A 22,671-nucleotide genomic window follows, 5' to 3' on the forward strand; every position below is an offset into this window, starting at 1 on the left:
CCATCACCAGTGGAAAAGGATTCATCTCCTCCATCACAGAGGGAAAGAACTGTACCTGGTAGTGTTCATGTGGCTTCGTGGTCCGTTTCGTGCCACCCTCGTCACAGGACCAAGAGAGTGGTAGAATCGGCTCCTGTAGGATTCCATTACAAACTTAGTAAGTATCATGCACATACATTTATGTAACAGAAAAACCTTACAGAAAAGTCTTTATGAACATGAGTGTTTTTAAAAGCAAGCATATTAACACATATGACATTTATGGATAAAATTGTTGCTGTCAGGTATGTGACAGCAACAGGTTTTACTGGATACTTTTGTTAAAGAAACCTTTACAATGCAGATGAATTCCCAGCCTTCTCAGCCACTCATCTGGCTCCAGTGAGAAATCAGTTTTCACCTGGGACTTACCTACACAACTGCATTTCATACTGATCTCCATCTACTGCAAAAATGGGCAACCCGGTCACAAACTCTGTTCTCTCCCTCACTGACCATGTCTGCACTTGGGGTTCCAAGAGATGCCAATAATAATCATTATTGTTGTTGTTGTACAAAAAGAGGTCACCTCACCAAAAAATATGAACGGGAAGGAGGCAGATCACACCTTGCTCCAGTTAATTACGATCATGGTACGGTAACTGACTCTGTGTCCTGCAAGTTGTAACCTGTAGTATGATCACTCATTCAGAGAAGGCATCCATGTTCTTATAGCAGGCGAGAGAAAAGGGACAGTTCTGTTACACAGACAAAAGTGCAAAGCTGTCCTATTAAGATAAGATTGCATAAATAGTCCAGAAACAACCGAACTAGGTATAACTGAAAAGTAAAATAAAGTTGCTGTATACAGCATTTTAAAGGCAAGAAACTGTACTTTTTTACAAAAATAATTGCAGAGGATTAGAATGCACTCACACTCATTCGATCTCTGTTTAATCCAATACAGGACTGTGAAATGGGCAAACCCTACTCTCACAGACAGTGATGCAGAGACAGCAAGTCATCACACAAGATATGAGTAATTACTATAAAATAAATTCTCTGCATATAATTGACAAAATCTGTAAAAGAAGATTTAGACTTGCTTAATGGTTTTGAGCAGACTACACTGGAACAGGAGTTATAGTATAGTACAGTTATAGTATAGTACAGTTACAGTATAGTACAGTTACAGTATAGTACAGTTATAGTATAGTACAGTTATAGTATAGTACTAAGTATAGTACTAAAAACTACAAAATAGAAAGGGAAAGCTCACTGAAAATAGGGGCAGAGTAAGTTTAAATTGAGGAAGGTGTAGCGATCGTACTGAGTAATAAAGAAAAATGTAAAATCAAAGTTCTTAAAGGAAAATGCGTCTCAATGGCCCACTCCTCTCTCATCTAAAAAAAAAAAAAGTAAGACGCAAAGTCAGGGAGGCATCTCTTAAAACATACATCCATCCACAACCCCTTTTTCACATGATCATGGGGTCGGTGTGTCACTAACAGTGACAAACATTTACAGCTAAGGTTTACACTGCCAGGTGGCTAGCCCCACCACTGTAGCTCTTCCACACCACACACTTGCACACAAAGACAACTATGGCCAGTTCAGAGAATGTAAGCCAAGCACTGCATGTCTTTGGAGTGTGGGAGAAAACCAGAGCACCTGGAGGAAACCCATGCAAAGACAGGGAGGACATGAAGACTCCACACATAAGGCACTTCAGATGAGAATCGAACCAGGAACCTCTTGCTGTGAGGCAACAATACCATCTGCTGTGCCACTGTACGGCATCTCTTAGAATGACTTGTGTAAATGAAACTCCCACTGATGTCATACAGAAGTAATTCTGAAAAATGTCTAAAAATATTCTGGGATAGCGATTGTGAGAGAGTAATTTATGCATTCTAAGCAAGAAGGAATCACAAAAAAATCAAAAGTGATAAAATACTGTGTAATCAGCCTTTACTGATAGGTACTTCATAAAACAAAATTAAGTAATAACTCTGACTCTAAATGATCCAAGATCATGTAAAACAGTCCATAAAGAGGTCCGGCACAAGAATAAAATGGAAAGGTGAACAGTTCTGTTTGTTGACATTCTTGACAGCTGAAGAATGCGGCGGGACTCAGTGCAACAACAGTGGTCTAGCAAGCATGATCACATTCCAAACAAAAGTGCAGCATTCCAGCTTTACTTAAAACAGATGGCTAGACAGACAAATATCTTATTGTTCATTCCATCTGTGGGGGTGGCATCCCCTCAAACCTCTGCAACTTGTATGATTTAAAGATGAAGAGTAGGAGGTTAAGGGGTGCCATCCCTACTTACCAGCAGAACTTACAAAAAAAATCAAACACAGGAATCATACTAGGCTCACAAGAGAAGTTCCACAGTAAACAATACTTCAAAGCTAAATCCAACGTAACAATTTCTACATTAAAATCCGTGATAATGCCAAGTTTTAAAATGTACTTACATAATCCTGCAACTTCTTTAAATTACAGAGTTAAAAACGAAAGTGCAAACCACTAGACAAGGAATTATGTAGCAGTTGTCAAATTAATACTGTTGTATCCTCCTGTATGGTAACCTCTTAATCAAACAGCATCAAGCAATGCAATAGCAGCCAAATAATGTTACTGTCACATGCTTTGACAGGCATGTAAAAAACACTAACTGGATCCAATGTTTTTCAATTTTATAGAAATTTAACTCAGTGTTTTTCAATTTATGTACTTAGTCTATGTTCACATGGTTAGTACCAATAAGCTACTGGCCTCTTCTCAGGGGAGAACCAAGATGATTTTTATACTACTGGGGGGATAATTAGCCACAGCAAATAACTCTCAACTGTCCAGATTTTTACAGAATGTTTATATTTTTGCCTATTCTTCATAAAATTTGTGGTTTTCTGACAAACCACTGGGGATTGAAGTCACTAAAAATGACGAGACATTTGAGTTTCAGTCTTCATATTCCTCAGAAAATACACCAACACAAAACCTGTTACTCTAGCAACTTTTTAAATTTATAGCAGCAATAGTTAAAATCTGTCCCCATTTTGGTGTCTGTATCCCCCCATTATTTTTGGCATTGTCTAGATTTCTTGTGCTAAGAGGTTGAGTGGTATGGCAGGGCATCAGTGAACCTTCCCCTACTGCTTTCGATTGGTACTGTGGAATCTTTTACATCCGCCTGATCTGGTGGTGCACTCCAGAGAGTTCTTTTCACTTTTCCCTGTAGCAGTACAACTACGAATTTGCTATACAATTGCTACAGGCTGTAGAGAACCAAGCCGCCACACTGGGAAATGCTTGGGTGGTACCTGACCCTCTGCCAAACATTTTTGTATGTTTTTAAACTTTGAGTTATACTTCCTGATGTTCAAAAAAGTTGGAGTAACTTAGAGAATGAGTCGAAGAAACAGGGAAGCCACCTGCAAAATGAGTCTGTTTAACATCAGACAGTCACGGTAAAATAATAACAGATAAACCTTTCATTACTTACATTCCTGCTAATAAAAAGAGGTTATTCAAGACCAAAAAGCACCCGAACACTCAAGGTTACATACCAGACACTAGGACATCACCAAGAAGAAAAATTCATTATTACCACTACCTTGGATCTCCCCTAAAAAGAGGCTACTAGCTTAGTGGGACTAACACAGTAAACAAAAGGATGAATACAAAAAAAAAAAAATAACAGGAAACTGTCAATACAGATGATGAACTCTTCTGCAGGATCAACAGAGATCTTGGGCCAAGCTGCTGCTCTGAACAGTATAGCCATCCATTCAGTACTTTTTTTTTTAATTAAACACAGAAGCAACACTGCTAAGACACACAGGAAAAATTAATTAATTCATTTAGCAACAAAGAACAGAAAGATAGTAGAGAAACCTGGCAAAGGAACCAAGATACTAGGAGTAAATAACTCAAGAAGAAAGGTAACCGAGTGGGATGAAGCCAAGAAGACATTTGGATTTCAGGCTACAGACTGCCTTGCATACCATGGCTTGATCTCAGAGTACAGTCAAAGAGAAATGGATAGGGGAGATAGGTATGTGTCCCAGAGACAACCTAATCTATGGAATAGGCTCCCTGTTTGGCACCTATGTCTCTAATAGACACAGGTAACCTGTAAATGGTTCATCTTCCAGGCCCCTGCTTACACTTATCAAGGGTATCAGAACTTGTCAGAGATTTGGGATGAATGGCTAGGCTTAAAAAAGCCCTTATTGTCGTTAGCCTAATAAACACCTATGAATTGTCAATTACCAGTAAGTCCTCTACTACCCAGTGGGTGATAGTCGATTGCTGGAACTGACATTCAAACAGCTATCGGGTGCAAATGGCCATGTGACTGTGGTTCACACCTCCACAGCCTTACCCTCTTGTACACAAAGCACCACAGTGTGATTCCATAGTCTTAGGTTCACAGATTCATAGGTTCCTAGATTTATATTAGGCTAACTGCCCTTGTGAGTCATTTTAAGCCTAGTAAATTACCTTATGTGAGAATTACACCCTGCTAGGGTGTAAAATATAAACACCTTAACCATTATGCCAACCTCCCTATGCTGGTGGATCCTACTACCTAGTGTGCACCCAGGCACATATTCTCCAGCCTCCCCTCAAAGGAGATGCGAGCAGGCTTAAACCTCACCTCCAACAGGCAACCTCAGCAGCTAACCAAGTTTGAGTCACCTAAGCTGTGCCAGGGCTTTTATCTGTCTGTACTACTAGAGATGGTTAACTCTTAGCGGTTACTGCTAACAAGGTATGAATGAAGAACAAGCACGGGTTCCAGCAGCTGATTAAGGACAAAGGGTTAGCATATCTACTCACAGAGAAACACATCGGCTAGAACACAGCCACACACACTGGCCTAAGTTCACATGACCACTAAAGTTCAACTCACAAACACACACTTCATAGGTTCATACTAGGCTATCTGCCCTAGGGCATTTATAAGCCTAGCCAGAATGTGTTTGGCTTTCGCCACCCATTTTAAATTTATTTTGCTATGCCCTTTTTCGAGGTTAGTATACTGTGCCTCTGTCTAACAGTGACACAGAAGTGATACCCAGGGTAAACCTACGATCTCCCATCCACTCATCAAGATTCCTCTTGAAGAGAGTCAATGAGGGACTCTGCCTAACCTGGACTGGGATTTTATTCCAGAGTGAAGGGAGCCTCTGGGTTATGAATCTGTCCCTCCAGCATGTCCTATTTATTTCAGAGCTGAGGTTCAAGTCTCTCGAGTGCGTAAGCTCGATGGGATTTGGATTTTTTGAGGTGCAGCATGTCCCTTAATTCCGGGTTGGACATGGCTTTATACGTCAGGCACAGATCGCCTCTGAACAGGCGGTATACCACTGAGTAGAGCTGGAGTTTCTTTAACCAGGCAGCATATGGCATCTGTTTGAGCCCTTTGATCCTCTTGGTGAGGAACTTTTGGGGTCTTTCCAGTTGCTGCAGGTGTTTGGTAAGGTACATCCCAAAAGGGTCATTGTACTCAATTATGGGCCTGATGAAGGATGAGTAAAGAGGCACGATGACGTCCCCTGATCTAGATGTGAATCCCTTCATGATTAGGTGGGCTATATAAAATGTTTTTCTAACCACTTTGGCCACGTGGTTGTCAAATGAGAGATTGCTATCAACTTGGGTCCCCAGGTCCCTAATTACTTCTTCTGTACTTAATGGATTATCACCTATGTGGTAATTTGTGGGCACTTTGTTTTTGCCAAAGGGGATGACTATACACTTTTTGGCATTTAGCTTGAGGCCATGGCTCTGGCACCAGTTGTCTGTTTCTATGAGGCCCTTTTGGAGGATGCTTGTGTCGGCTGGAGAATTGATTATGGCGCCCAATTTGCAGTCATCTGCGAACTTTGTCAGCCACAATCCTTCCGTGTTGGCCTGTACCTCCGAGAAATATATACCGAATAAGAGAGGTCACAGGACTGAGCCTTGTGGGACACCACTTGTAACTGGTTTGGAGTCTGACATGGCTCCAGCAATTCTAACCATGTGGGTTCTGTCCTTGAGCCAGTTTGCAATCCATCTAGTGACATAGGGGTTTATATTTAAGCTGGTGAGCTTATCTATAATGCCCGAGTGGGGTATTGTATTGAAGGCTTTTGCGAGGTCCAGGTAGGCTGTGTGGACCACCTTCCCCTCATCAATGGCCTTGGTGACTGTTTCAAAGAAATCAACCAGGTTTAAGAGGCAGGATCTGCCCTTAACAAAGCCGAACTGGGTAGGATCCAGTGTTTGTAGGTCCCCAATATCTTTATTTATGAGGTCCATGATGATCTTTTCCATAGCTTTGCAGACCAAGCTAGTCAGGCTTATGGGGCGATAGTTTCCAGGATCCATTGAGGCACCACCTTTATGGACAGGGACCACTGGTGCTGTACGCCACTCTTTGGGCACATATCCTGTAGTAAGGCTGAGATTGAACAGTAGTTTTATGTTTGGGTTTAGCTCTTCTTGGAGTTCATGTAGGACGCAGCCCGGGACACCGTCTGGTCCCATTGATGCTGTGTTTTTTGCTTTGGAGAGGGCGGCTCTAACCTGAGCATCTGAGATGTCAGGGGGGCAGCACTCTGCTGGGATAGATATTTGCCCTTTTGGTGGGGAGGGGGGGAGAGAAGTATGCGCTGAACCTGTCAGCTAGGATGTTGGCAATGTCTGTGGGTTCGGTGTATTTTTTGTCATTTTGGACTAATTCTGAGCATATCTGGGAATTCCCACCCAGGTTCCTAACATAACTAAAGAAAGCCTTGTGATTATCCTTAGTGTCCTGTGCAATTTTTCTCTCAAAGCTGGCCTTAGACAATTTTATGTGTGCCCGTAGTTTTTTGCTAATACTGATCAGTGATGCCTTCCCTTTTTGGGATTTTGCTCTATCATTTAGTAGCTTCCTCCTTCTATTGTATAGTTTGTTTATGGCTGGGGTCCACCAGACAGGACATCTGCCTTTGGAGGATTGGGTCTTGGTTTTATTTGGGATCACATGATCCATGCATTCCTGAAGGTGTTCATAGAATGCGTTTATAAAGGATTCTGCGGTCTAGGCCGTATTTTCCACAGGCCCGGGGGCTTTGAAGGATTCCACCTCAGTTTTGAGGAGTGTGAAATTTGCTTTAGAGAAGTTTTTCACTGTGGTTTTCTGGGCAGGGGGTGGGGTCAGGATGTGAATATCCAGTGAGATTAGTTTATGGTCTGATCTTACCAGTGAGGGATACACTTCCGGTCTGGAGCATAGAGTCCCCATGTTGGTGATGATCAGGTCCAGTATGTTTTCCCCTCTTGTGGGAGTGGTAACAAGTTGTTCCATAGCATTTGAGTTTATAAATTCTAGGAACCTTTGCGCTAGGGTGTTGGAGCTAGAGTAATGCTCCCAGTCTATGTTTGGGTAGTTGAAGTCGCCCAATATAATGGTGTTTGGAGAGACCTTCATATTTTCCAGTGTTCTCAGGAAGGCCGAGTGGGGTTCCTGGGTTTGGGAGGGTGGTCTGTAGCAGGCTATAAACTGGAAGGCAGTTTTACCCACTGTTAGTTGCACATTGATAGTCTCTGATGCTTCGTACTTTGCCACCAACCTGGAGGTGTGGGTATCTTTGATGAATATCGATGCTTCCCCTCCTTTTGTGGTTCGGCCGAAGTTTTGGGGCCGAAAAGCATGGTATGAGGTATAACCTGGTAGTGCTGGGGTGCTCTCGGGAGCCCTGAACCAGGTTTCTGTTACTGCACAGATATCAATGTTCTCCATGCTAAGGAGAGTTTAGAGTGCGTGCATCTTGAGGTTTAGACTTCTGGCGTTGAGTAGCATTACTCAGTTTCTTATCCCTTGTGATACCTATGGAGGTGGGTTTGTTTTTTGAGCCTTGCCTAAAAAAGGCACTATGGGAGTAGCAAGAGCCTTTGCCAATATCCGAAAGCCCAGGGGTGACAGGTGCAAGCCGTCCCTAGCGAAGCATTGTGGCTTGTCGAGCATATCATCCCAAGCTGACAGGCATTGGATCCCCTTTGAATGACACCAGTACTTAAGCCAATTGTTGAAATTGATCATCTTGTCTTCATATTGTGGCATCATTCTTGGTGAGGGTAAGATGCTACTCAAGGTCAGGGTCATACCGGCCTGGGCTACATGCTCAGAGAGCTCCTTTATGTCTCTTTTCATGTAGTCCAGGGAGGTACGTCTCAGGTCATTCACACCAGCATGGACAATAACGGAGTCATATTTGTACTTGCCTTGGAGTGACCTGAGTGCTTGTGTTATGTGGCGGATCCTAGCGCCCGACAGGCTGCTCACTGTGACCCTCTCCTTGTTCAGCCTGGTGAGCGGGACGTCAGTGTGCCTGACGATAGAGTCACCTATTACAAGTGTATCAGGTGTGTTGTTTAGTCTTAAGTGCTGTGACTGTTCGGCACACTGGCTTTGTGAGATATGTGTTGCACGTGTTTTGTTTTGGGGTAGCGGCTGCTTGGGTGTCTGCTTTGGAGGTCTCTGCTGCTTCGGCAGATCTTTATTTAGAGCCTCCGAGTATGTTTTTGTGTGATTATGTGTTTGGTTTTCTGTCGTGGTAGGTCTATGTGAGACTGGAATTGTAGTGAGTGTGGTTTCCTTCTCCTCCTGACTGGTTATGCCAGTACTGAGTTGAGAGAGCTTAGCCTCCAGTTTGGCTATATGGTTGCATCTCTCACATGTGTTGGAATTTGTTGGGAGGAGAGGGTTGTCTGTGTACATGAGGCAGTTGTAACATTGCCTCAAAATTCCCAGATTCACCAGCTGGACCGGAGAGGAGATTGACAACTGACCTTTGGACATGCTAGAATAATATTGGGAATTCCTTAATAACTGAAAACCAGGGCCAGTGGGGAGTGAGGGTGTAGTGCTTTTAATTTTTAGTGCTGACTTATATAATTGCTTTAGTGAGCAAGTGCCAGGTAACTTAAGTGCAATGTGTTACAGGTAAAAATGCAAAATCGACAAACAGTAACTTTAAGGCCATACTCGAGCATAATTATGTAAAACAAGGATTCTGTATCTAGCTATAGAACATGTTAAATCACTGCTGACCAAGCAAAAGACTTCTCAACTTATCACAAACCATCGTAAGTAGTGTAGTGACAAACAAAATGTTAATATAACAGAAGGCGTAACTAATACCAGATGGCAGCAATACCATAGTTAACTGCTTCCTGTGATCACTATCACAGTTTAACTCCAGGTAAGTTCACCAATGTCAACCACAGTATTAAAAGCAGGCCTCACCCTCCTAGGCACAATCACATAAAACACCACACAAAGTACAGTTGTGTAAAATCTTACCAAAACAGTAGATGTGCTTCTCTTCACTGTCACGGTGTTCTGGGATTCCAAGGGTACCCAATGTCTCACCAGTATACAAAAGCCTTAGGAATTTCTAGACATTGTACATCACACAATTGCTTCCTGCTCAAGGCGTAGGGCATAAAGGAGGCATGTGGATGTACATACCACACAACTGAAGAACCCCAAGAGGAACAATCAATCCTAGGATCTAGGAGGAACATGTGCAGCCAGGAGGAGGGAAAAAAATAAAAAAAATAAATTCTAGGCCAGGAAGTCACAAGGAATAGTGCAGAGAAAAAACAAACAGTGAACAGAAGGACATCTACTGCTATGGTAAGATTTTAGCCAACTGTACTATGTCCCTCCATATCATTGTTGCAGTAATCTTAACCTAAGGGAGAGTACAAAAGCTCAAGTGGAAACTTGAGGAGGAACGCACAGAAAAGCCCTCTATAAACCCATGCAGGATAGTGCTGGCAAATCCACCTCTTGTTCTGGAAACAACATCATACATGCAAAGCCTAGTGAAAGTGTGGACAGAAGTCCAGTTAGCAGCCTCAAGAATGGAACTGGTCTCGAATTCCTTGAAAAAGGCACCAGAGGGGGCAACAACTCTAGTAGAATCAGCCTTTACAAAGGCAGAAAGACATTTACCATGAAAGGAATAACAAAAAGAAATGCCTTAGAGATCCAAAAGGATATGGTTTGCTTAAAAACAGCCAAACCTAGAGATCTGGGATGAAAGGAAACAAAGTTGCTCAGATTTGTGAATGGCCTTATTCTTATCCAAATAATATCTGAGCTGCCTATATAAATTCAAGGTGTGAAGAACCTTCTCACTAGCAGACTGCAGAGAAGGAAGAAAAAAAAGGGCCAATTAATAGACTGATTAAGAGAAGTCACTAACCACCTTGGGCTTAAAAACATGGATTAGTATGAAGAGACACCCTGTCACTATGAAAACCTAGGAAAGGAGGAACTGCCATAACAGCCTGGCATTCAGAGACTCCTACCTGAAGTAAAGGCCAGAAGTAGCAGCCTTTCAGGTACAATGTTGCAAGGAAGCTGAAGCTTTAGGCTCAAAAGGAGTCAGAGTCAATTTTTCAAGAACAGAACTGCAGTCTCAGGAAAGTGGAATATGCTACCTGGGAGGCTTGATATGAAGGAAACCTTTAAGTAGTTATTTGACCTTGAAACTACATGCAAGAGGAGAAGTCAAGGGCAGACCAGCAGAAATGGCTGAAAGGCAAGCTTTAACTGAAGAATATGCCAACCCAGCACAGATCAGGAGACAAATAAGAGGACCAAAGAGATTTCCACTGAAAAGGAATCCTGATTATGAGAAAGGCACCATACAGAAAATCTCTTCCTATTAGACAAATATGATTTCCTGGTAATGGGTTCCCTTTCCTCTTATGGAACTCTAAGCATGTATTCAGGAAAGAGATGCCTAAAAGGGATCATAACCCTATCACCCACAGCATCAGTTGAAGAGTGGACAAACGAGGATGGATCAGAGACTCCTGTCTTGTGTGAGAAGGTCCACGTTGTGAAGTAACTTGTGTGATTGCCCATGACTAAGTGAAGAAGCGGGAGATAATGCTGTCTGGGCCAAAAAGGGAGTCACCAGCATGATGTTGGGGAGTCCTGCTTGATTTTGAATAGGACTCTCAGAATCAGAGGAAGGGGAGGAAAGGTGTAGAGAAATATCACTTTCCAAAGGAAAGATAACACACCAATCTTCCAGGTCAGAAGGGTTTGGACATTGGGCATAGAAAAGAGGAAGTTGTCTGTTCAGATGGGAGGCAAAAAGATCACCTGTGGAGTACTCCAATGATGGACAATGTCCAGAAACACATCTCTATGAAGGATCCATTCGTGAGCCTGTGTACTGGACCTGCTCAAGGCATCTGCCACTATATTGTGCTCTGAGGGAATGAAAAGTCTACTCAATATTGGGTAGCTAGATCCAAGACCTGAACAGAAAGTTTGCAAAGAAGGTAGGACCATGTTCCCCCTTGTTTGTTGATATACCACATCGCTGTTGTAGTGTCTGTGAAGACTTTGAAAGGCCCGGGAATAAACAGGGAATGAAAAAGCCTGAAGAGCGAAAAGGAGACCTCTCATTTCCTTTATGTTGAAGTGATATGACCTTTGATGAGGAGGCCACAGACCCTGGACCTTGAGGTTACCAAAGAAGGTTCTTCACCCTCTGTCTGAGGCATCCAAAAAAAAGTTCCTGAGATGGGACTGGAGGTTGAAAAGGAAGTCCGTGGTTGAGAGAAAGCTGCTGAATCCACCAATGATGGTTGAGCTTAAGCCATGGAAGAAAAGGAACTAAGAAATCCAGAAGACGGCCATGTTGAAGCCACACTGACTTGAGGAGCCACTGTAGTTTTCTCATATGGAGTCGAAATACAGGCAACACAAGAATGGTGGAGGTCATGAATCCTAGAACCCTGAGAAAATGCCTGGCTGTGACAGAAGCCAGAGGAAGAAGAGATTGAAAAAAGCTGATTAGAGAAATAGTCTTGGGTGGAGGCAGGGATATCAGCATAGCAATGGTCTGGATATTGTAACTGATAAAAACATGACCTTGAGAAGGAACCAGCCACTGATTTCTGAAAGTTTATGGTGAACCCCAGGCTTTGTAACAGACGAACTGTAAACTGGAGGTGCTGAAGTAGGACCTCAGAGGATGAAGACTGAATAAGCAGGTCGTCTAAACAAGAAAATTTGAACCTCACTCATCCTGTAAAAGGCAATGACAGCAGTGAAGCATTTGGTGAACACTCCTGGGGCAGTAGAGAGGCTAAAGGGCAGAGCAGGGAACTGAAAATGCAAGGAAGAAACAGAGAAACATAAAAACTTCCTGAAAAGGGGATGAATAGGGATGTGAAGATAGGCATCCATGAGGTCCAGGTATACCAAGAAGGCCTGGGGAAGAAGAGGGAACAGAGTTTAAAGGCACAACATCTAAAAGGAAGTCATCTTTAGAAAGGTACCGAGCTTAGAAAGGCCCAGAATGGGTTTCCAGGTGCCTTCCTTCCTGGGAAGCAGAAACATCCTGGAATAAAACCATTTCCCTTCCTGGGCAAGCAGCACAACTTAAATGGTGCTCTGAGCCAAAAGGTTCTGAAACAGTTCTGGAAAAAAGGAAGCTGTTCTTGAGGAGGCTGAGTAATGCCCAGAAAAGGAGGAAGGTATTTCCATACCATGAAAGATCCCTGGTAGATGATGGATAAAATCATAGTGTCTACAGTAACAACCAAGTGGAGAGGGACAGGGGAAGACAAAGGGATAAGGGAATCCAGCCTAGGGAAAGGAGAAGCAAACTGTCAGATAGAACCTGTCTAGTCTTGAAAAAGAGTCTTCTGAGAAGTAGGAGTCTGAGTAGACTTAGCAGGTGGGACACGCCCTAGAGCCCCTTTTTACCTTTAAGAAGAGGGAAAGGCTGTCTGCGAACAAAAGCATATTTGGATGGATAATTCCTTTGGAATTGAGGAACAGGAGGCACAAAAATATGTTTCAATTCCTGCAAAGTCCTGCCTTTGTCCTGGAAGGACTTAAAAAGTGCAGCAGCAGAACCAAAAAGGTTCTTATTATCATGAGAAGCATCCAACAATTTAGCCTTAATATCATCAGATAAGGGCCAAAGATGAAGCCAAAAATAATGTCTCAAAACAGAACCAAATGCAGCAGCCCTAGAGGAAGCATCAGCTGCATCAGAACTACATTCACTAGACCTACTTGAGAGGTAGAACCCAGTGAAGAAAGGACAGAGTCCGTCCCTTCAGAATCAGGGAGGTCAGAAATTGCTTGAGAAAGAGGGGTTACACCATACCTGGCTATACAAGCCTGGTAATTAATATCCTTAAAAAACAGGATGGCAGGATATATACCATTTTGCCTAGACATACCATGGCTTTACCGTCCATATATGAAGGAAGTGGTATAGTGGATGGCAAAACTTTAGATTTGTAGAAGAGACCGACACTATAGAAGGATCAGCAAGACATCTGTACAAAAACCTACAATCATCAGGCACCTTGTAAAATCTATCAGGTTTCTTAAGGGCTGCAGGTTGGGAATCAGGGGCAAAACAAAGGCCGGTAAAAAGGCATCTAAAAGGGCAGCCAAGACTGGAGGTACAGCACAGGGCTTGGGAGACTCCATCTGAAGAAGTTCATAATACCTCTTTTAAATATCAGAAACCTGAGGACAGTCCATCTGAAATATTCCATCATATGAGAAATAGTATCAACAAAGGACAGGTCTTCTAAGGGAGAGTCTGAAATAGACTCTTCATCCTCAGACCCATCCAAGGGAGAATGGATTTAAGAATAAACCAAAGACTCTTCCCCAGAATCCAAATCTTCATCAGAGGACTCCTGCTCTCTGAGCTTTTTGAGAAGAGTAGAGAACCAGGGAGTTGCAGGTACAGAAACTCCTTGACACTTTAAGGCCATTAAGGCAGTAAACAAATCCTGCCATTCACATTGGCGATCTTTAGCAGCAGGGAAAATATGCTTGTTTTTTTTGTGTAACATCTGCCTGAAAACCCCCAGGGAGGTTCCAACCCTTGCTGGCACTCAACCAACACAGAAGGAATCTCCTTCCGAACTAGAATTTGCAGTATCCCCCCTTGGTCCCTTAGCTATAATCACCTGAGGTTCCCCCTCAACATCCAGAGCAGACTTATGCAAAGCCTCTGAGGACATGCAAAAAGTCATATCCATGCAGGCCTTCGACAGGGTCGCAGGAGAAGAATCTGAGACAACAACCAGATTATCCTACGAGCTTTCACTAGCCTTGAGACAGACATCTGGGGAAGGTGGGACAGCAGCCAAACAAGACCTGAGTTTTTTTGGCCTTTTTCTTGGCAGACAACTGAATTTCAGGATGGGAAGACTCTGCCATAGCACCATGCACCAACAACGTATGATGTTGGTTCTCCAGGTAAATTGACAAGGAGGAAAGAGGACTAAGTAGGCTCTTAGGGAAAAATGCTTGGCAGGTAGAACACTGCGTAGGATTGTCAGATGCACTCAAGCAGAAGAGGTGCTGCTCATGATGGCCATTACGGGGAATCTGCCTCCCACACTGACATTTTCCTTTTCTGGATGACATGTAAACACTCCAAAATAAAAATAGACATAGATAAGAAAAAAAAAACAATGGGACACTTATCTGAAACATGGCTCAGTAACCAACAAAGCAGCAGCATTCCGGCTGATGATCAATGATGGTGTTCTCAAGCACCCAGTGAAAAATCGGTGAACACTAATCAAACACTAAGAACCAAAATTTGGAGCATGTAGTGCAAACCAGACAGACACCACCAGTAATCACCAAAAATTAAAATCAAATATTTCAAACGTTAAATGCTTTTTTTTTATTTATTTATTTATTTTTTTTGTAAAATACAAAACTTCATCAGAAAAATGTGGTACAATCAAAACCCTCTTTAAATACATGTTCTAACCAATCACATTGGCAAGATCATTTAAAGCACCAGTAAGTCTTTGTGTTATAGACCCTAAATATTTAATACCCAACTACCAAAATATGCATTCACATGATAGTAAAAACAAAATGTGATACAGACAAAAATGAAACAACAAAATTAAAAAATAAAATAATAAAACCGCCTTTGAAAGAAGTGGTATTACCAACACTTAAAAATAATGGATACCCTAGTTATAACTTTGCTGCTCTTAATTTCAAAACTTGTAAAATCAAAACATTCTTAAGTCCAAGTGGGACTGTGGTGTTACACGTGTGATACACAAAACTTCTTTTGGCAACTTAAATTGAAGTCTCATCTATTAAACACCTTCCCTGGAACATTTATTAATTTTTTATATTATACCAAACCTAAATTTATCAAAATCCACACATCTTACTATGTTTAAAAAAGGTATTGTTTACACATAAGGTGGATATATCGTAAACATTTTTGCATTTTTTAATTCCTTTCCATTTTCCCAATATAAAAGCTTGAGCAGTTGGAACATTTTGCTATGTACATAACATGTTTTGTTAAACATTTTCCTTCTTATCACTTATGAAAAATACCCCAATCTTGTCCTATCCTAATATGGTCTCCTCAAAAAATGTATGAACAATAATTACAATGACCACATTTCCTGGTTACTTTAACTTTGACCTTGTCATTGTTAAAGAGATGTATCTGTGTATCATTTTCCAACATCCATTATGTTTTCTGGACAATATATTTATTTTATAGAATGGTCCTGAGGAAGTGAATGATTTTATTACTAATTTTAATACAACTACATAATATTTGCGTTTCACACACCAATTTAATAAGATAGAGTTAAGTTTTTCGGAGATGTTAATCACTATTTCTCATGAAGGGTTTAGTTTAAATATTTACAGGAAAACCTACCATTAGCAATGCTTACCTGCATTTTAATAGTTTTTACCCCTCTAATTATAAAAAAAATGATAAAGGGTCAATGTATCAGGCTTGTGCATATGATCTCAAGTGCCAAGTTCTCATTCAAGAAATTGACAAAATGAAGGAAATGTTTATTGACAGGGGTTACCCAAAGACACTTAGTGAAGAAATACCTCATAACATTGAAGTAAATGGGGTATCCACTACAAACCTCTTTAGGTGACAAGGATTTCTACATCTACAACCACCAGGACCACACCCTCAAGAGAGAACTATGAAAGTGCATTCGTCATCTAACATAAAAAGAAGTTATGTACCTACCATAACGTTCCATGTTAGTTGTCTTCTTCTCGCCTTCTTTCTTGCTGGTTGGGTTCGGAGCTAATCCTCAGCTCCGACTCTGCCATCTTCAAAAGCTCGAGAGCTGCTTACTGGCTCGAGGCCCCCTATATCCCATGATGCCTGGCGCTAGATACCCAGATCTCGTTTGGTAAGTCTAACTGCAGACATAATAATAAATGAATCCTATCCTAGAACGCAAAAATCCTACTGGAGAGACTACTAAGCAGAAGGAAATAGCCAGAGAAGACTCAGCCAGTGCAAAATCAAGAGGAACTCTTCTCGGCCCACTAGGATAGGGGGGATGGAGGGTGGGACACAAGAAAGAAGGTGAGAAGAAGACAACTAACATGGAACGTTATGGTAGGTACATAACTTCTTTATGTTAAGTTGTCTATCTCGCCTTCATTCTTGCTGGTTGGGACAGCGGACTGGTAATTCTTTATTCCTGAGTTTGTATATGAATGTGATGATAGAAGACAACCACCTGGATAAGGTTACCTTGGAGACCAGAAGACCTTGTTTACCTACTGCATAAGACAGGAACAGTTGATCTGATTTCCTAATGTCTTCGGTTCTATGCAAATAAAAACGTAGTTGCCTGTGAACATCTAACTGATGCAACTTATACTCCGCCCTGTTGGAGTGGTCAGGGAAAAACACAGGAAGGTCTATGGACCGATTGAAGTTATTATCTGAAGAGACATTAGGAGGGAAGGAAGCATTAGTCCTAAGAGCAACCCTGTCATTGTGGAATACGAGGTATAGGTTCATATTAGGCTATCTTGCCCTAGGGCATTTATAAGCTTAGCCAGAGTATTTTTGGCTTTCGCCACCCATTTTAAATTAATTTTGCTATGCCCTTTTTCGAGGTTAGTATACTGTGCCTCTAACAGTGACACGGAAGTGACACCCTGGGTAAACCTACGATCTCCCATCCACTCATCAAGATTCCTCTTGAAGAGAGTCAATGAGGGACTCTGCCTAACCTGGACTGGGATTTTATTCCAGAGTGAAGGGAGCCTCTGGGTTATGAATCTGTCCCTCCAGCATGTCCTATTTATTTCAGAGCTGAGGTTCAAGTCTCTCGAGCGCGTAAGCTCGATGGGATTTGGATTTTTTGAGGTGCAGCATGTCCCTTAATTCCGGGTTGGACATGGCTTTATACGTCAGGCACAGATCGCCTCTGAACAGGCGGTATACCACTGAGTAGAGCTGGAGTTTCTTTAACCGGGCAGCATATGGCATCTGTTTGAGCCCTTTGATCCTCTTGGTGAGGTACTTTTGGGGTCTTTTCAGTTGCTGCAGGTGTTTGGTAAGGTACATCCCAAAAGGGGCATTGTACTCTATTATGGGCCTGATGACGGATGAGTAAAGAGGCACGATGACCTCCCCTGATCTAGATGTGAATCCCTTCATGATTAAGTGGGCTATATAAAATGTTTTTCTAACCACTTTGGCCACGTGGTTGTCAAATGAGAGACTGCTATCAACTTGGGTCCCCAGGTCCCTAATTACTTCTTCTGTACTTAATGGATTACCACCTATGAGGTAATTTGTGGGCACTGTTTTTGCCAAAGGGGATGACTATACACTTTTTGGCGTTTAGCTTGAGGCCATGGCTCTGGCACCAGTTGTCTGTTTCTATGAGGCCCTTTTGGAGGATGCTTGTGTCGGCTGGAGAGTCTATTATGGCACCCAGTTTGCAGTCATCTGCGAACTTGGTCAGCCACAGTCCTTCTGTGTTGGCCTGTACCTCCGAGAAATATATACCGAACAAGAGAGGGCCCAGGACTGAGCCTTGTGGGACGCCACTTGTAACTGGTTTGGAGTCTGACATGGCTCCAGCAATTCTAACCATGTGGGTTCTTGTCCTTGAGCCAGTTTGCAACCCATCTAGTGACATAGGGGTTTATATTTAAGCTGGTGAGCTTATCTATAATGCCCGAGTGGGGTATTGTAGCGAAGGCTTTTGCGAGGTCCAGGTAGGCTGTGTGGACCACCTTCCCTTCGTCAATGGCCTTGGTGACTGTTACAAAGAAGTCGACCAGGTTTAAGAGGCAGGATCTGCCCTTAACAATGCTGAACTGGGTAGGATCCAGTGTCTGTAGGTCCTCTATATCTTTATTTATGAGGTCCATGATGATCCTTTCCATAGCTTTGCAGACCAAGCTAGTCAGGCTTATGGGGCAATAGTTTCCAGGGTCCGTTGAGGCACCACCTTTGTGGAGAGGGACCACTGTTGCTGTACGCCACTCTTTGGGTACATATCCTGTAGTAAGGCTGAGATTGAACAGTAGTTTTATGTTTGGGTTTAGCTCTTCTTGGAGTTCATGTAGGACGCAGCCCGGGACATCATCTGGTCCCATTGATGCTGTGTTTTTTGCTTTGGAGAGGGCGACTCTTACCTGAGCATCTGAGATGTCAGGGGGGCAGCATTTTGCTGGGATAGATATTTGCCCTTTTGGTGGGGAGGGGGAGGAGAAGTTTATGCTGAACCTGTCAGCTAGGATGTTGGCAATGTCTGTGGGTTCGGTGTATTTTTTGTCATTTTGGACTAATTCTGAGCATATCTGGGAATTCCCACCCAGGTTCCTAACATAACTAAAGAAAGCCTTGTGATTATCCTTAGTGTCCTGTGCAATTTTTCTCTTGAAGCTGGCCTTAGACGATTTTATGAGTGCCCATAGTTTTTTGCTAATACTGATCAGAGATGCCTTCCCTTTTTGGGATTTTGCTCTATCATGTAGTAGCTTCCTCCTTCTATTGTATAGTTTGTTTATGGCTGGGGTCCACCAGACAGGATGTCTGCCTTTGGAGGATTGGGTCTTGGTTTTATTTGGGATTGCATGATCCATGCATTCCTGATGGTGTTCATAGAATGCATTTATAAAGGATTCTGTGGTCTGGGCCGTATTTTCCACAGGTCTGGGGGCTTTGAAGGATTCCACCTCGGTTTTGAGGAGTGTGAAATTTGCTTTAGAGAAGTTTTTCACTGTGGTTTTCTGGGCAGGGGGTGGGGTCGGGATGTGAAAATCCAGTTGGATTACTTTATGGTCTGATCTTACCAGTGAGGGATACACTTCTGGTCTGGAGCATAGAGTCCCCATGTTGGTGATGATCAGGTCCAGTATGATTTCCCCTCTTGTGGGAGTGGTAACAAGTTGTTCCATAGCATGAGTTTATGAATTCTAGGAACCTTTGCGCTAGGGTGTTGGAGCTAGAGTAATGCTCCCAGTCTATGTTTGGGTAGTTGAAGTCGCCCAATATAATGGTGTTTGGAGAGACCTTCATATTTTCCAGTGTTCTCAGGAAGGCCGAGTGGGGTTCCTGGGTTTGGGAGGGTGGTCTGCGCAGGCTATAAACTGGAAGGCAGTTTTACCCACTGTTAGTTGCACATGGATAGTCTCTGATGCTTCGTGCTGTGTCACCAACCTGGAGGTGTGGGTATCTTTGATGAATATTGATACTCCCCCGCCTTTTGTAGTTCGGTCCTAGTTTTGGGGCTGAAAAGCATGGTATGAGGTATAACCTGGTAGTGCTGGGCTGCTCTCGGGAGCCCTGAACCAGGTTTCTGTTACCGCACAGATATCGATGTTCTGTATGGGGGATGGATAAAGAGCCTGTAGTTCCGAAACTCTTCTGGCTGAAGTAATAGCTACCAGAAAAAGGGTTTTCCAAGATAAGAACTTCAGTGAACAAGAAGCTGCAGGTTCAAAAGGGGGCAAAATTAGTGAAGCTAAAATCAAATTTAGACCCCACGGTGGTGGAGGATCTCTCACTGGGGGCCTGAGCAGAGTGGTTCCTTTGAGAAAGGCTTTACACAGCTTATGGGACAGGATATTGTTTTCAGACAGGCCAATGTGAAAATCTGAAATTGCAGCTAACTGAACTCTAATTGTAGCGGATGCGGACCCAGCATGGAAGAGCTCAGTGAGAAATTCCAAAATGGAGTGTATGGGGGCTGAAAAGGGGTCTATACTTTTTCCCTCTGCCCAAGAATAAAAACGTTTCCACTTACTAGCATTTTTCTGGTCGTAGACTTGTGTGATGACAAAAGGATTTCACGCACAGAGGGGGAGATATCTGGGAGCCTGACTAAGGTTGGAAGTGGAGCAACCACGCTGTGAGCTGGAGAGTGCAGGGATTTGTGCAGCTCGCCCGATTGATAAATCAGGAGGTCTGGAACTAGGTCCAGAGTCCAAGGCTGTTAGAGAAGATAGCGCTGCAGGAACGGAAACCATATTTGTCGAGGCCAGTTAGGAGCAATGAGGATCATTTTGCAAACCAAAATGGTAGCCTTCTGAATTAGCTTCGGTATGAGGGGGAAAGGAGAGAATGCATAAAGTCGTCCCTGGGGCTAATCCTGGACTAGAGCATCTCTGGGGGAATGCCTGGGAAGTGGAGGGAGAGAGAAGAAATTGCTGCACTTGCTGTTGAAGGGAGTTGCAAAAAGGTTGCAGCAAGGTTGGCCCCATCTGCAGAAGATTTGTTCCGCAACTACCTGGTTCAGAGACCACTCGTGAGGCATGAGAATTGCTCTGCTCAGTCTGTCTGCCAAGACGTTGGACCTCCCAGGGATGTGCGGTGCAATCAGAAACCACTGGGAAGAGATCGCCCACTGCCAGAGTCTGAGTGCTTCTCGACATAGGGGGTAGGACCTGGTTCCGCCCTGCTTGTTGATGTACCACACTACGAACATATTGTCCGTTTGAACTGCAATGGTCCCGGTAGGAAGAGAGTACTGAAGAGCCCGCAGCACTAAGAGCACGGCCCTCATCTCCAAGACATTTATGTGCAGATGATACTATTGAGGTTGCCAGGTGCCTTGGACTGTTCTGCCTTGATAATGCCCTCCCCCCACCCGATCAGGGAGGCGTCTATGGTCACTGTGGCCACTGGGGGGGGGGGGGGGGGGGCGAATGGTCTGCCGTGGAGCACTGATGTGGAGACCATCCACCACGCAAGATGCTTCTTGCATGCCTGAGTGATCATAATCATGTAAGACATGGGAAGTTGCTGGAAGGATCATCGGGTGAAAAGAAGCCACTGGAGAATCCTCATGTGAAACCGAGCTAGAGGGAACAAGTACGATCGTTGCTGCCATGAGACCTAGCGTTTGAAGGACAAACCTGGCTTGAATCCTTTTGCATGTTAATAAAACCTTGACATGCTGATGAATCACTAACACCCTGTCTGGCGGGAGGCTCGCTAACATGTCTCTGGTATTTAAATTTGCGCCTATAAAGGCGATAGATTGACAGGGTGACAATGCAGACTTTTCAAAATTTATTGTGATACCTAGCCTGGAGCAAGTGTCGATGGTGCAGTCTCTGGCTCACAGAAGGTGATGTCTGGTGGTAGCAATGAGGAGCCAGTCGTCGAGATATGGAAACACCTGGAATCCTTGCCATCTCAGGTGAGTGGTAACTACTGCCATACATTTGGTAAACACCCTGGGGGCTGTGGTGAGACCAAAGGGCAGAGCTCTGAACTGATAATGGCTGGTTCCCAGCCAGAAGCAAAGGAATCTTCGGGAGCGTTTGTCCATTTTGATGTGGTAGTACACATCCTGAAGATCTATGGAGCACATCCAATTGTCCTGACCCAGAAAGGGTAAAATGGACTGAAGCATGACTATCCGGAACTTCGTTCTTTGTAAAGACTTGTTTAGTCTGCTGAGATCCAAAATGGGTCTCCAGTCCCCTGTCTTTTTTGGTACCAAAAAGAACCTTGAGTAAATTCTGGATCCTTGTTGGTCTGCTGGGACTTGCTGGATGGTCCTTTTTCTTAGCAGTTTTGAGACTTCTTGCACTGCTTGGTCCATTAGATTGGGTGGAACATCTGGAAGGGACTTGTTTGACCTTAAGGGGGTGCGAACGAAGGGAATTCTGTAGCCTCCGGATTTGACGGACTGTACCCATTTGTCTTGTGTTATGTCTTGCCAGGCTCTTGGGTACAGTGATAATCTTCCCCCGAATGCCTCCAGAGGTGAGCAGCCGGGCAACCCTTCAGGGATGCTGGAAGGGCTTGTCAGAGAGATCCTCTGCTGCCCTGGCTTTGCGGACCCCCTCTGCCACGAGGGCGGCGTCTGTTATTGTTCCCTCCTCTGCCCCTGGAGGGAAACTCACCACGTGTGTCTGGCACGGCTCCCTGGGATTTTCGGAACCACATCTTTCCACTCTTCTGACCTTTAGGATATGGTCTGGAAGGAGTGGAAAAACGGACTCCTACGGCAGGGAGAGTCTTGCCTTCCTGTTCACATCTGGTAAGGGTATTTTTCACCTGTGGTCCGAAGAGGGAGGAACCATCAAAAGGGGTGTTGGTGAAAGACGCTCTGAAAGGTTCCACAAAGTTACATAGCCGCATCCAAGCGTGCCTCCAGCTCTACTCGCACCATCAGCTGCATATTAAATGAGCCTCACGGAGGAGTTTACCACTGAATTAAGAGTCGCCAGCTGGAGGCTGCCTTAGCCTGGGCCCCCTCAGCTGATGGATCTTGGAGGGCATCTCCAAGCTCTTTTAGGAGATCTTGGAGGGCATCTCCAAGCTCTTTCAGGAGATCCCTCTG

At 43.6% G+C, this 22,671-nt stretch overlaps 1 protein-coding gene across 1 annotated transcript in view; it reads right to left on the reverse strand.

Moving 5' to 3' along the window:
• RALGPS2 (Ral GEF with PH domain and SH3 binding motif 2) overlaps positions 1–22,671 on the reverse strand; it is a 2,773,917-nt gene that overhangs the window by 472,767 nt on the left and 2,278,479 nt on the right. The window contains exon 17 of the mRNA XM_044085226.1: positions 56–133. Coding sequence (XP_043941161.1) covers positions 56–133 — 78 coding nt within the window. The remainder of the gene's footprint in view (positions 1–55; positions 134–22,671) is intronic.

Source organism: Protopterus annectens, chromosome 10.part0 (assembly GCF_019279795.1).
Source record: "Protopterus annectens isolate FY-2018-M chromosome 10.part0, PAN1.0, whole genome shotgun sequence".
NCBI classification, from domain to species: Eukaryota; Metazoa; Chordata; order Ceratodontiformes; family Protopteridae; genus Protopterus; species Protopterus annectens.